Source organism: Cetorhinus maximus, chromosome 3 (genome assembly GCF_964194155.1).
Source record: "Cetorhinus maximus chromosome 3, sCetMax3.hap1.1, whole genome shotgun sequence".
Classification (NCBI taxonomy): domain Eukaryota; kingdom Metazoa; phylum Chordata; class Chondrichthyes; order Lamniformes; family Cetorhinidae; genus Cetorhinus; species Cetorhinus maximus.
The window spans coordinates 3,974,457-3,989,101 of record NC_135881.1 but is presented as its reverse complement, the minus strand read 5'-3'; the positions used below and the strand labels follow the sequence as shown (position 1 = coordinate 3,989,101).

Below are 14,645 nucleotides of genomic sequence, written 5' to 3'. Positions count from 1 at the left end.
CCTGGCACTTGTGTGGTGCGAATGTTACTTGCCTCAGCCCAAGCCTGGATGTTGTCCAGGTCTTGCTGCATTTGGACATGTATCTGAGGAGTCGCGAATGGTGCTGAACATTGTGCAATCATCAGCGAACATTCCCACTTCTGACCTTATGATGGAAAGAAGGTCATTGATGAAGCAGCTGAAGATGGTTGGGCCTAGGGCACTACCTTGAGGAACTCCTTCAGTGATGTCCTGGAGCTGAGATGACTGACCTTTAGCAACCACAACCACCTTCCTTTTTGCTAAGTGTGACTCCAACTAGCAGAGAGTTTTTCCCTTGATCCCCATTGACTCCAGTTTTGCTGGGGCTCCTTGATGCCACACTCGGTCAAATGTGGCCTTGATGTTAAGGGCTGTCATTCTCACCTCAACTCTGGAGTTCAGTTCTTCTTTCATGTTTGAACCAAGGCTGTAATGAGGTCAGGAGCTGACTGGACCTGGTGGAACCCAAACTGAGTGTCAGTGAACAGGTTAATGCTAAGAAAGTGCCGCTTGATAGCACTGTTGATCTACTGTTCCATCACTTTACTGATGATCGAGAGTAGACTGATGGGGCGGTAATTGGCCGGATTGGATTTGTCCTGCTTTTTTTTTTGTGTACAGGACATACCTGGGCAATTTTCCACATAGCTGGGTAGATGCCAGTGCTGTAGTTGTACTGGAACAGCTTGGCTAAGGGCGTGGCAAGTTCTGGAGCACAAGTCTTCAGTACTATTGCCGGAATTTTGTCAGGGCCCATAGCCAGTGCCTTCAGCCGTTTCTTGATAACACGAGGAGTGAATTGAATTGGCTGAAGGCTGGCATCTGTGATGTTAGGGACCTCTGGAGGAGACTGAGCTGGATCATTCATTTGGTGTTTCTGGCTCAAGATGCAAATGCTTCGGTCTTATCTTTTTCACTGACTTGCTGGGCTGCTCCATCATTGAGGATAGGGATATTTGAGGACCCTCCTCCTCCAGTGAGTTGTTTAATTGTCCACCACCATTCAGGACAGGATGTGGCAGGACCGCAGAGCTTAGATCTGATCTGTTGGTTGTGGAATTGCTTAGCTCTGTCTGTCACTTGCTGCTTGTGCTGTTTGGCACACAGGTAGTCCTGTGTTATAGCTTCACCAGGTTGATACCTCATTTTTAGGTATGCCAGGCGCTGCTCCTGGCATGCCCTCCTGCACTCTTCATTGAACCAGGGTTGATCCCCTGGCTTGGTAGTAATAGTAGAGTGGGGGATATGCTGGGTCATGAGGTTACAGATTGTATTCGAGTACAATTCTGCTGCTGCTGATGTCCCACAGCGCCTCATGGATGCCCAGTCTTGAGTTTCTAGATCTGTTCGAAATCTATCCCATTTAGCATGGCGGTAGTGCCACACAACACGATGGAGGGTATCCTCGCTGTGAAGGCAGGACTTTGTCTCCTCAATGACTGTGCGGTGGTCATTGCTACTGATACTGTCATGGAGCAGATGCATCTGCGACAGGCAGGTTGGTGAGGATGAGGTCAAGTAAGTTTTTCCCTCTTGTTGGTTCTCTCACCACCTGCCGCAGACGCACTTTAGCAGTTATGTCCTTTTGGACTCAGCCAGCTCGGTCAGTAGTGGTGCTACTGAGCCACTCTTGGTGGTGGACATTGAAGTCCCCCACCCAGAGAACACTCTGCACCCTTGCCACCCTGAGTGCTTCCTCCAAGTGGTGTTCAACATGGAGGAGCACTGATTCATCAGCTGAGGGAGGGCGGTACATGGTAATTAGCAGGAGGTTTCCTTGCCTATGTTTGACCTGATGCCATGCGACTTCATGGGGTCTGGAGTCGATGTTAAGGACTCCCAGGGCAACTCCCTCTCGACTGTATACATCATTGTGCTGCCACCTCAGAGATGGTGATGGTGGAGTTGAGACATTACCTGTAAGATATGATTCCGTGAGGATCACTATGTCAGGCTGTTGCTTAACTAGTCTGTGAGACAGCTCTCCCAATTTTGGCACTAGCCCCCAGATGTTAGTAAGGAGGACTTTGCAGGGTTGACAGGGTGGAGATTGCCATTGTCGTTTCCGGTGCCTAGAACGATGCTGGGTGGTCCGATCTGAGGGGTGGCTGGTCTTTGGTAATCAGGAAGTTTCCTTGCCCATGTTTGACCAGGTGCCATGAGACTTATTGACCTCTGTGCTAATGGAATAGTTTCTTCTATCCACTCTATCTAAATCCTTCATAATTTTATACATCTCAATTAAGTCTCCCCTCAGCTTCCTCTGTTTCAAAGGAAACAACCCCAGCCTATCCAACCTTTCCTCATCGCTAAAATTCTCCATTCCTGGCAAAATCCTTTAACTCTCCTCTGTATCCTCTCAAGTGTGATCACATCTTTCTTGTAATGCAGTGAAACTGTGCATAGTTCTAGCTGTGGCCTTATTAGTATTTCATACAGTCCTAGCATAACTTCCCTGCTCTTGTACTCTTTGTTTCGACTAATAAAGGCAAGCATCCTCTCTGCCTTCTTGACCACTTCATCTACTTGTCCTGTTACCTTCAGGGATCTGTAGACATACTCCATGGTCCTTCCATTCCTCCTTTTTTCAGAATCCTACCATTTATTGTGTATTTCCTTGCCTTGCTTGTCCTCCTCACATTTCTCAGGATTTTCAATTCCATTTGCCAATTTTCCGCCCACCTGAGCAGTCCATTGATATCTTCCTGCAGCGTACAGCTACCTTACTATCAACCACATGGCCAATTTTCGTCATGAGTTTCTATGCCCTCTCTCTTTGCTTTCTTAACTTCCTTTGTCATTCCTTCCACTTTCTACACTCCCCTGGGCTTTATGCAGTATTGAGCTCTTGGTATCTGATATAAGCTTCTCTTTTTGACCTTATCCTATTCTGTTTGACATCCGGGGGGGAATCTAGGTTTGGAAATCCCATCCTCTTTCTTTGTAGGAAAATATTTATTTTGAACCCTCCCTATCTCCTACCTTCAATGCCTCACACTGCTCTGATACTGATTTACCTTCATATAGCTGTGTTTTTTTTATTCATTCATGGGATGTGGGCATCGCATTTATTGCCCATCCCTAATTGCCCTTGTTCAGAGGGCAGTTAAGAGTCAACCACATTGCTGTGGGTCTGGAGTCACATGTAGGCCAGACCAAGTAAGATTTCCTTCCCTAAAGGACATCAGTGAACCAGATGGGTTTTTACGACAATCGGCGATGGTTTCGTGGTCATCATTAGACTTTTAATTCCAGATTTTTATTGAATTTAAATTTCACCATCTGTCAGAGTGGGATTCAAATCCAGGCCCCCAGAGCATTACCCTGGGTCTCGAGAATACTAGTCAGTGACAATACCACTCTGCCACTGCCTCCCCATTTCACTCAGTCCACTTTTGCCAAATCCTATCTAAGCTTTGTAAAATGGACCTTTTCCCAATTTAAAACTTTTACCCTTGGCCTATCGTTATTCTTTTCCATTACTACTCTAAATCTAACTGAATTACGATCACCATCACTAACTTGTTCTCCCACTGATACTATGGTGATTCAGATGTCCCAGGATTTTCACTGTGTCCTGCTGTCCTGACAGTTTTCTCTGGATTGCCCAAATCTCTCTGTTTTCAGTTCTGCTGCGGCCCCTCCCCTCCCACCGACTTCAGGCATGTTTGTCAGTTCCCAGCTTTTGGCGGAATTGGAGCAATTCCCCGCCTCTCTCAGCTCTGGGTCACTCGAGGTGAATGTGTGCCTTCCAACTCGGGAGGAGCGCAAGCTTGCCCCCGAAGTTTTGGAGGCAAGAGGTTAATTTACAGCTTGGGCAAAGCCAGTGAGCCGGGCCAGGTAGGCTCTGTTCACCTGGGCTGGACTGGACCTGGACTGTACCGAGTTATTCCTTTAGAGATTCTGTGTCTCTAATAGAGAGTCAAATACTGTCCCCACCCCCACCCCCAAATACAAAGGCAGGCAGAGTGGGATCACAGACTTGAGTGCTGGGACCCATTATTAGTGACAGCAATTCACCAAAAGTTTCAATACTTATTCAGAATTATTGCCTTCTATCATAAGATAAAGAATCATAAACTAAAACAGCACCGAAGAGGCCATTCAGCCCATTGATGATGAAGAGGAATTTCTTCACTCAGAGGATGGTGAATCTTTGGAATTCTCTACTCCAGAGGGCTATGGAAGCTCAGTCAGTGAGCATGTTCAAGACAGGGATCGATAGATTTTAGATATTAAAGTCATCAAGGGGTATGGGGATAGCGTGTGAAATTGGCTTTAAAGTAGAAGATCAGCCATGATCTAGTTCAATAACAGAGTAGGCTTGAGGGGCTGGAAGTCTACTCCTGCTCCTATTTCCTTTGTTCCACAAGAACATGAGAAATAGGAGCAGGAGTAGACCCCATGGCCCATTGAGCCTGCTTCACCATTCAATACAATCATGGCTGATCTTGGGCTTCAACTCCATTTTCCCACCTGCTCCCCATGCCCCTTAATTCCTTGAGACACCAAAAATCTGTCTATCCCAGCCTTAAATGTATTCAACGATGGAGCATCCACAACCCTCTGGAGTAGAGAATTCCAAAGATTCACAACCCTTTGAGTGAAGTAATTTCTCCTCATCTCGGCCCTTAATAATTGACTCCTTATCCTGAGACAGTTCCCATGTTTTAGATTCCCCGATCAGCGGAAACAATGTCTCAGCGTCCGCCCTATCAAACCCCCTCAGAACCTTGTATGTTTCAGTGAGATCGCCTCTCATCTAAACTCCAGAGAATAAGTCCAGCCTCGCATCATAGGACAACCCCCTCATCCAAGGGGCCAATTTAGTGAATCTTCACTACTGCCTCCAACGCAAGTATATCCTTGCTTAATGTGGAGACCGAAACTGGACACAGTATTCCAGATGCGGTCTCACCAGAACCCTGTACAACTATAGCATGACTTACTTATTTTTGTTCTCCAACCCTCTTGCCCTGGCATTGCACAGGGGAATGAACCAGACAAAGGCCGTCGCCTATTTGTTTAGTTGAAACAGGCGCAATGTGATTCAATAATTCAACTTAACAAAATAGGCAACAGCTATTCTCTGGTTCATTCCCCAGGGCAATGCCTTGACCAATCAGAGTCAACCTGCCTGGTTTGAATTTAAACAAAGCTTGGCAGTTAACTGTCAGTTGTCAGTTAACCGGTGCATTCGTCATAGCGATGCCTCTACCAATCAGAGCCTACTTGCCAACCAATCAGCACTTTCTTCTTGTGACGTATGACTTATATTTGGTATTCTTGTGAATTGTCCTGAGGAGTGCAAAATGAAAAGCTCCGATAAATTGTCTTTTTCCGGCACTACTCAAGTTCTGTACTACCAAACAACTACTCAAAAAGCTTATCATCTTTTAAAAAATATTCTGCTTTTTTTTATTCTTACGACCCAAGTGAATAACTTTTCACTTCCCTGTTTTCTCCTCCTTCTGGTGTTCTGATTGTAACTTTGCTGGTTCGTTAGAGAGCTACGCAATTATATCCCACGCTCTTGTTCTATCCCATCATTCTCTTCAAGTAATTATCCAATTCCCTTTTGGAAGTTGCTATTCAACCTGCAGCCGTCACCTTTTCAGGTTGTGCATTCCAGATCACAGCAAATTCCTGTGATTTTTAAAAATTTCTTCGTCACTTTTGGTTCTTTTGCCAAGTACCTTAATTCTGTGTCCTCTGGTAATTGGCTGGCCCCTGCACCCTATCCCCCAGCGATGGAAACAGTTTCTCTTTATTTACTCCAATAAAACCCTTCATGATTTTGATCCCCTCATATGGAGAGCAGTCCCAGTTCCTGCACATGACTGAAGTCTTTAATCCCTGTATCATTGCAGTAAATCTCTTCTACGGCCTCTCCACAGCCTAGTCACCCTTCCTGAAGCCTGATGCCCAGAATTAAACCCAGCAAAGGAGGCCATTCTGAGCTTCAACTGAGTCCAAACCAGTGGACATAATGGTTTATGTCATTAAACATAATGACATAATGTTTAATTGTCTTATACATTCCCATGACCAGCATCATCAAATAATAATTTAACAGTATGGATGAATTTAGATGGGCTAAATGGCCTTTCTCATCTGTAACAATAATTCTGATCTCTCTGCCACCTGTTGGAAGGATTCACTGAAGACATAGTGAGTTTACACACACATCCTCATAATACTCAGCTCGATCCCTTCAATGCCTCTGTGTTCACAGAATCACAGAATTGTTACGCCGCAGTAGGATGTCATTTTGCCCATATTCTCTGCAACGGCTCTCCAAATGAGCATTATTACTTAATACCATTCTCCTGCCTTTTCCCTGTACCTTTGCACATTGTTTCTATTCAAATAATCATCCAATGCCCTGATTGAATGCGTTGATTGAACCTGCCTCCACCACAGTTCCAGGCAGTACATTGCAGACCTGAATCACTTGCCATGTTAAAAAGTTTTTTCTCACATTGCATTTGCTTCTTTTGCAACTCACTTTAAATCTGTGTCTTCTCATTTTCAATCCTTTTATGAGCAGGAATAGCTTCTCCTTATCTACTCTATAAGGCTCCTGATGATTTTGAACACCTCTATCAAATGTCCTTTTAGCCTTCTCTCCAAGGAGGACAGTCCCAACCTCTCCAATCTATCTTCATAACTGAAGTTTCTCATCCCTGGAACCATTCCTGTAAACCTCTTCTGCACTCTCTCCAATGTGTTCACATCCTTTCTGTAATGTGGCACCCAGAACTGTACACAGTACTCCAGCTGAGGTCTAACTAGTGTTTTATTTAAGTTCAGCATAACCTCCTTGCGCTTGTACTCTATGCCTATATCAATAAACCCCAGCATACTGTAGGCTTTATTAACCACTCTCTCCATCTGTCCTGCCACCTTCAATGATCCATGCACATATAAACCCAAATCTTTCTGCTCCTCCACCCCCTGAAGATTTGTACCCCTTATTTTATCGTCACACCTCTCCTCAAAAGATCCACAGGGTCTGTTTTATCATTAGAACCCATTGTGTGAAAATAACCAAGGCTTTTAAGTGGAAATTGGTCTTACCATTGTGCATCATACAGTAAGGTTGCAGTGTTGCTGGGTCAGAATCCTGGAACTCCCCCCTAACAGCACTGTGGGTGTACCTGCACCACATGGATTGCAGCGGTTCAAGAAAGCAGCTCACCACCACCTTCTCAAGGGCAATTAGGGATGGACAACAAATGCTGGCCCAGCCAGTGAAGCCCACATCCTGCAAATGTATAAACAAAAGTGTATTCTGGGTAAAAGCAAAATTCTACGGATGCTATAGATCTGAAATAAAAACCAGAAAAGGCTGGAGAAACTCAGCAGGTCTGGCAGCATCTGCGGAGAGAGACACAGGGTTAACGTTTTGAGTCCAATATGACTTCTTCAGCTCTCTCTGTTCTTCTCTTTGAATTGCTTAACCTTCCACACACTCACTCATTTCCTGCCTTCCCTTTCCAGCTTAGGTTCAGAAGGGAAAGAAGCAATGCTCGAGTTCCTATTCCCCTGCCAAGCTAGTTTCAACCCTCCCCAACAGCACAGCAAACCACCCTGCCGCAATATTGTATGATCAGGACCAAAATTCTCGAGTCTGGAGACTAATGACAAGGGATGTGGAAATTGCATGGGAAATTGGCGTTGAGGTAGATGATCAGCCATGATCGAATTGAATAGCGGAACAGGTTCAATGGGCTGAATGGCCTAGCCTGTTCCTATTGGTTCCAGCCCCTGTGAGGTGCATCCTGTTCAGCTGGCACAGGTCTCATCATTCCCCCCAAAATCAGACCCAATGCTCCAGAAGTCTGAAACCCTCTCTCCTGTACCAGCTCTCCAGCTACACCAAGTCGGGGGAGATGGTGGCGTAGTGGTAATGTCACTGGGTTAGTAATCCAGCGGCCCAGGCTATTGCTTTGGGGCCGTAGGATCAAATCCCACTGTGGCATCTACTCAAATTCAAATCCAATTAATAAACTTGCAATATAAAGCTAGTCTCAGTAATGGTGACCTTGAAGCTATCACCAATTGTTGTAAAATCCTACCTGGTTCACCATGATCTTTAGGAAAGGAAACCTGTCATCCTTACCTGGTCTGGCCTATATGTGACTCCAGACCCCACAGCAACGTAGTTGACTCTTAACTGGCCTGACTTTAAATATGGCCTGGCAAGCCACAAAAGAATAAAGAAAAGGAAAGCATGCTGCTGCAACTTCTACCTTGGAGATAGTTTGCTTGTCAAAATCATCAGGTAGCCCTTTAACTGCATAATAATCTGTTTATTACTCTGTCGTCATCCTCCCCGCCCACCCTGTTAGTGTTGCTACAATTCCTCACCATCAACTGATTCATGGAATGATATGGAAGAAGGCTATTCGGCTCATTGAGTCTGTGCTGGCTCTTAGAGCTATTCAATTAATCCCACTCTCCTGCTCTTTCCCCGACCCCTGCAAATGTTTCTCCTTCAAGTATTTATATCAATTCCCTTTTAAAATTTATTATTGAATCTGCTTCCACTTCCCTTTCAGGCAGTGAATTCCAGATCTCACTAACTCACTGCGTTTAAAAAATATGTATATAATTCTACTTGCCTCCTAATAATTATTTCGCCATTTGCCTTAAATCTGGGTCCCTCTAGTTACTGACCTTTCTGCCAGTTTTTTCCCTATTTACTCCATCAAAACATGCTTGAAAAGTCTAACCATGCTAGGTAAACCTGACTTAGCCCTTGCAAATCATTGCTGTCTGTATCTGCTCAGTTCATGTTTGTTCAAAGGGTCAGTTGGCCTGTTGTTAATGACAAATTCTGATCACTGATGTTTCTCGCTCCAAGCATTTAGAAAATAACTTGTGTTCATTTAGAAGTGATCTCCATAACTTGCTGCCAATTCAATCTGTATAACAACTTGAACTTGCTGAGTTTTTCCAGCGTTTTCTGTTTTTATTTCTAATTTCCAGCATCCACAGTATTTTGCTTTTATCTTATTGAACTTGTATACCATCTTTAAGGTAATAAAACATCCCAAAGAGCTTTCTGAAACCCTGGCCTCAGCCTTTCCTCCCTCAACCAGGCAAGCAAATGATGTAAGATACAGGGGCAGTGTTGCAGTCTGAACCAATAACCTTAATAGCCTGCTGTTAATTACTGTGAAGAATAAGATATTTTCTTAAAATTAATTCCTCAAATTTCCTTCTTTCTCTGCATGACCCTGTCACTAGGTTTACCAGTTCTGTTAGTGCTATTTGGGAGGGTTTAAACTAACTTGGCAGAAGTGTGGGAACCAGGAGAAAATATCAGGAGAAACCTAGGAGAGGGAAACCAGGGTGCATAAAATACTGGGAGAGAGAGACAGCAGTAAAATAGGGATTAAAAAGTTAACAGGTGGGGTCAGAGTAATGGAGAAAGTAATAGTCTAAATCTGTGCATGTACATGATTGCACGGAGTGTGGTAAATAAGATTGGTGTGTTATAGGTGCAGATTGCCATGTGGAATTACAATGTTGTGGCTATAACAGAAACGTGGCTCCAGGAAGGGCATGATATTCCTGGGTTCAAGGTGTTTAGGAAAGAAAGGGGAGGGGTGGCTGTATTGGTTAAGCAGAGCATTGCAGTGCAAAAATTATGGAGTACTTATGGCAACATTAATTACCCGAATGTAGACTGGTAGTGGTAGTGTGAAGGGCAGGGAGGGACAAGAGTTCCTAGAGTGTGTTCAGGAGAATTTTCTGCAGCAGTATGTGCCCAATCTAATGAGAAATGAGGCACTGCAAGACCTGGTTCTTGAGAATGAGGTGGGCCAAGGTGAACAAGTGACAGTGGGAGAGCATTTAGGCGACAGTGATTGTTGTATCATAACGTTTAGGATGATAGGAGAAAAGGACAATGGGCGATCCAGAGTAAGAATAATTAACTGGGGAGATCCAGCTTCAATGGGGGCAAGAACGGAGCTGGGCTGAGTAAATTGGAGTCAAAGGTTGGCATGAAAAACCGTAGCTGATCAATGGGCTATCTTCAAAGAAGAGAGACCTCGGGCACAGTCAGGGCATATTCCCTCAAAAGGTAAAGGTAGGGCAAACAAACCCACAGAGCGCCCTGAATAACAAAGAAGGTAGAAATTAAGATAAAGAAAAAAAGTCTGCTTATGACAGGCGTCAGGTAGAAAATATAATTGAGAACCTGGCTGAATGCAGAAGTTTCAGAGGGGAGGTGAAAAATCAAATAACAGAAGCAAAGAGGGAGTATGAAAAGAGACTGGCAGCTAACATAAAAGGAAATACCAAAATCTTGTACAGGCAAAAAAACAGTAAAAGGGCGATAAGAGGAGGAGTAGGGCCGATTAGGGACCAGAAAGGGGATTTACACATGGAGGCCAGGGGCACGGCTGCGATATTAAATTAATACTTTGCATCTGCCTTTACCAAGGAAGAAGATGCTACCCAGGCCATGGTGAAATAGGAGGAAATTCAGTCACTAGGAGGATTTAAAATGAATAAGGAGGTGGAATTGGATAGGCTGTCTGTATGTAAAGTTGATGAGATGCATCCAAGGATACTGAGGGAAGTGAGAGTAGAAATTGCAGGGGCACCGGCCTTAATTTTTCAGTCTTGTCTAGACTCAGGAGGTGCCAGAAGACTGGAGAATTGCAAACATTATGCCCTTGTTCAAAAAAGGGACTAAGAATAAGTCCAGCAATTACAGACCAGTCAGTTTAACTTCGGTGGTGGGGAAGCTTCTAGTAACTATAACTCAGGACAGAATTAATAGTCACGTGGAAAAATGTGGGTTAATTAAGGAGAGCCAGCTTGGATTTCTTAAGGTAAATTCATGTTTAACTTGCTGGAGTTTTTCGAAGAGGTGACGTAGAAGGTTGATGAGAGCAATGCTGTTGGTGTGGTGTACATGGACTTCCAAAAGGCATTTGCTGCACAACAAACTTGCTAGAAAAGTTATAGCTCATGGAATAAAAGGATCGGTAGCAACATGAATAGAAAATTGGCTGACTGACAGGAAACAGAGTAATGGATGTATTTTAGGCTGGAGGAAGGTTAGTAGTGAAGTTTCCCCAGGGTTGGTATTGGGACCCTTGCTTTTCCTGATATATGTTAATGATCTAGACCTTGGTGTGCAGGGAACAGCTTCAAAATTTGCAGACGATACAAAGCTTGGAAACATTGTAAACTATGAAGAGGACAATGTAGAACTTCAAAAGGACACAGACAAGTTGGTGGATGTATGGATAGGTGGCATATGAAGTTCAATGCAGAGAAATGAGAGGTGATTCATTGTGGAGGAAAAACATGGAGAGACAGCACAAAATAAAGGGTAAAACTCTACAGGAGATGTGGGAGCAGAGGGACCCCTGTGCCTCTGTACAGAAGCCATTAAAGGTGGCAGGTCAGGTTGAGTGAGCAGTTAATAAAGCATACAGTCCCAGGCGTTATTGATAGGGGCATAGAGTACAAGAGCAAGGAGGTTATGTTGAGCTTGGATAAGACACTAATTAGACCTCAGCTGGAGTATTGCGTACAATTCTGGGTGCCACATTTTAGGAAGGATGTGAAGGTATTGGAGAGAATGCAGCAGAGGTTTACAAGAATTGTTCCAGCGATGGGGAACTTCAGTTATGAAGATAGATTGGAGAAGTTGGGACTTGTTTCCTTGGAAAAGAGAAGGCTGAGAGGAGATTTGATAGAGGTATTCAAAATCATGAGGGGCCTGGACAGAGTAGATAGGGAGAAACTGTTCCCATTGGCAGAAGGATTGAGAAGCAGAGGGCACAGATTTAAGGTAATTGGTAAAAGAAGTAAAAGCAAAATCACAGAATCTCACAGTGCAGAAGAGGCCCTTCGGCCCATCGAATCTGCACCGACACGTGAGAAACACCTGACCTACCTACCTAATCCCATTTACCAGCACTTGGCTCATAGCCTTGAATTTTATGACGTGCCAAGTGTTCATCCAGGTACTTTTTAAAGGATGTGAGGCAACCCGCCTCCACCACCCTCCCAGGCAGTGCATTCCAGTCCGTCACCACCGTCTGGGTAAAAAAAGTTTTTCCGCACATCCCCCCCTAAACCTCCTGCCCCTCACCTTGAACTTATGCCCCCTTGTGACTGACCCTTCAACTAAGGGGTACAGCTGCTCCCTATCCACCCTGTCCATGACCCTCATTATCTTGTATACCTCGATCAGGTCGCCCCTCAGTCTTCTCTGCTTCCACAAAAACAACCCAAGTCTATCCAACCTCTCTTCATAACTTAAATGTTTCATCCCAGGCAATATCCTGGTGAATCTCCTTTGACCCCCTCCAGTGCAATTACATCCTTCCTATAATGTGGCGACCAGAACTGCACACAGTACTCCAGCTGTGGCCTCACCAAGGTTCTATACAACTCCAACATGACCTCCTTACTTTTGTAATATGAAAGAGAACGTTTTCATACAGCGAGTGGTTAGGGTCTGGAATGCACTGCCTGAGAGTGTGGTGGAGACAGGTTCAGTCGAGGCATTCAAGAGGGAATTGGGTGATTGTTTGAAAAGAGAGAATGTGCAGGGTTACGGGAAGAAAACAGGAGAATGGCATTTGGAGAGTCGGTGCAGATACAATGGGCTGAATGGCTTCCTGCACAGTAACAGTCCTCTGATTCCGTGATACCAGTATCACGTCAACCCTCTCACTAGGTTTAGTAGTTTCACCACGGCCTTCTCACTAGATTTAACTTTATTGCGGCATTGCTTCTGTTTGGTGGCCATGAAAGAATAAACCAAAGCCCAGAACCTTTGGGCTCAAAGGTGAGAGTGCTACCAACTGAGTCATGACCGACAGTTTAGCTCACGTGGCATAGACCATTTGGCCTGGATGGCCTGCTTCTGTGTCTAAATTCCATGTAAATTTCAAATAGGTTGGCAGAGCCAGCATAACTGGACTCTTGACAACTCTGAAGTACGCGGTTTCTTCGTGAAGGAGTACCTGAACTGTGACTCTCATCCCTAACCTGGCTGTCTGTTTTTGTTGCCTTCCGCTACCCCCTTTATCGCTCCCCTCCTGCAGGTATAATCTCGATGCCCGTGTCTCAGCCCTTGGGCCCACTCGCCGGATCGCCAGTCATGTCTTCACCCAACACCTTGGGACCACCTGTCCCCGCCGCAGCCGGAGCACAGCCTTGACCCTCGACCCTTGGCTCTTGACATTGCCTGAGGCACCAAGGGCCCCATCACGCTATCGCAACCCCCCTCCCCCCCACCTCCTCCTCCTCCTCCTCCTCCTCCTCCTCCTCGTCAGCTGCGTGTTTTCTAGAGGAGCCAGGAGGCGGGTGGCGGGCCAGAGACAGAGCTCCAATTGCTCGTGGATCCTTAACACGTTTATTTTTGTTCAGTGCAAAAAAAAATTGACAAACCACCTGCAAAATTAATGATATTTAGGTTTGCAGGCTGTTAATGGCATTGGTTTTCTGTGTACTTAACTGCTGGACTGCAGAGACCTCCTGTCCTGTCCTGTCTCAGTCAGCAATATAGCTGCTGTCTTTTTGTGACACTAGATTTTTAGAATACCGGCCTCTGTTATTGCAGAGAGCTATGGGGAAAAAAAAACAAAAAAAAGGATTTATTTTATATGTTCGTTACATCCCAGCCCTGAACTATTGGTGCGCTTCCTGAAGCTGACGCTTGAGCAGGACTAGACATTAGTTGAGACTTTGCCACCCCACCATTCCCTGAGAGGATCCATGAGGCGGAATAAACATGAGATTTATGGTATTTAAACCCCCTTAAGTGTTATAATGAGAAATATTCCTTCTACCACAACCTCTCTCTCTCTCTCTCTCTCTCTCTCTCTCCAGGCTAAAGGTAATAATAAAACAAATACTTTTTCTGATACTGTGTTGCTGTGAACTACTCTTATTTCCTTGAGCACTGGTCTGAAATGAGGGTAGGCCGTTCAGCCCATCTACTCTACCTCCACGCAAGGTACAACTCACCTTGTCATTAGGCTCTAACCCAGGATGATTGAAGCCATTTCTTTGGTTTAAGCAAAACAGCAGTTTATACAGTCCCTTTAATGTGGAGAAAAACACCCCATTGGGCTTCACAGGGGTGTGTTGAAATATGGACATTAGCCCAAAAAAAGGAAATATTAGGAGGGGTGATCATAAGTGCACACTGAATTAGGTCATGTTTACAGCACAGAAATGGACAATTTGACCCAACTTGTCTGTGCTGTTGTTTATGCTCCACAGAAGCCTTCTCCCACCTTACTTCATCTCACCAAATGAACATATGCTTCTACTCCTTTCTCCCTTATGTATTTAGCTTCCCCTTAAAGTAAAGCTGTGTCCTAGCCCCGCTGATATTTTCTTCTCCATGCTCCTGATCTTTTGCCTTCCCTGTAGATATGGAAGGAGCCTACTTGCACACGAGGTCAATCTATCAGGACTGAAAGCCAAGTCAAAAACATATTGTGTCCTGATCAGAGAGTTCATAATGCTGACGATGTTGCACAAATCACCCACATGGAAACTCAGCTACAAAGGGTCATGGACTGTCTTGCCCATGCCTGTAACTTGTTCTCCCTGACTAGAAGCGTCAAGAA

At 44.8% G+C, this 14,645-nt stretch overlaps 1 protein-coding gene across 3 annotated transcripts in view; it reads left to right on the top strand.

Annotated features, from left to right (window-relative positions):
• LOC144675342 (casein kinase II subunit alpha) overlaps positions 1-13,933 on the top strand; it is a 101,952-nt gene extending 88,019 nt beyond the window's left edge. For all 3 annotated transcript variants that reach the window (XM_078536178.1, XM_078536191.1, XM_078536185.1), the window contains one exon: positions 13,110-13,933. In XM_078536178.1, coding sequence (XP_078392304.1) covers positions 13,110-13,225 — 116 coding nt within the window. In that variant the 3' untranslated portion in view covers positions 13,226-13,933. The remainder of the gene's footprint in view (positions 1-13,109) is intronic.
• Positions 13,934-14,645: the final 712 nt, after the last annotated feature.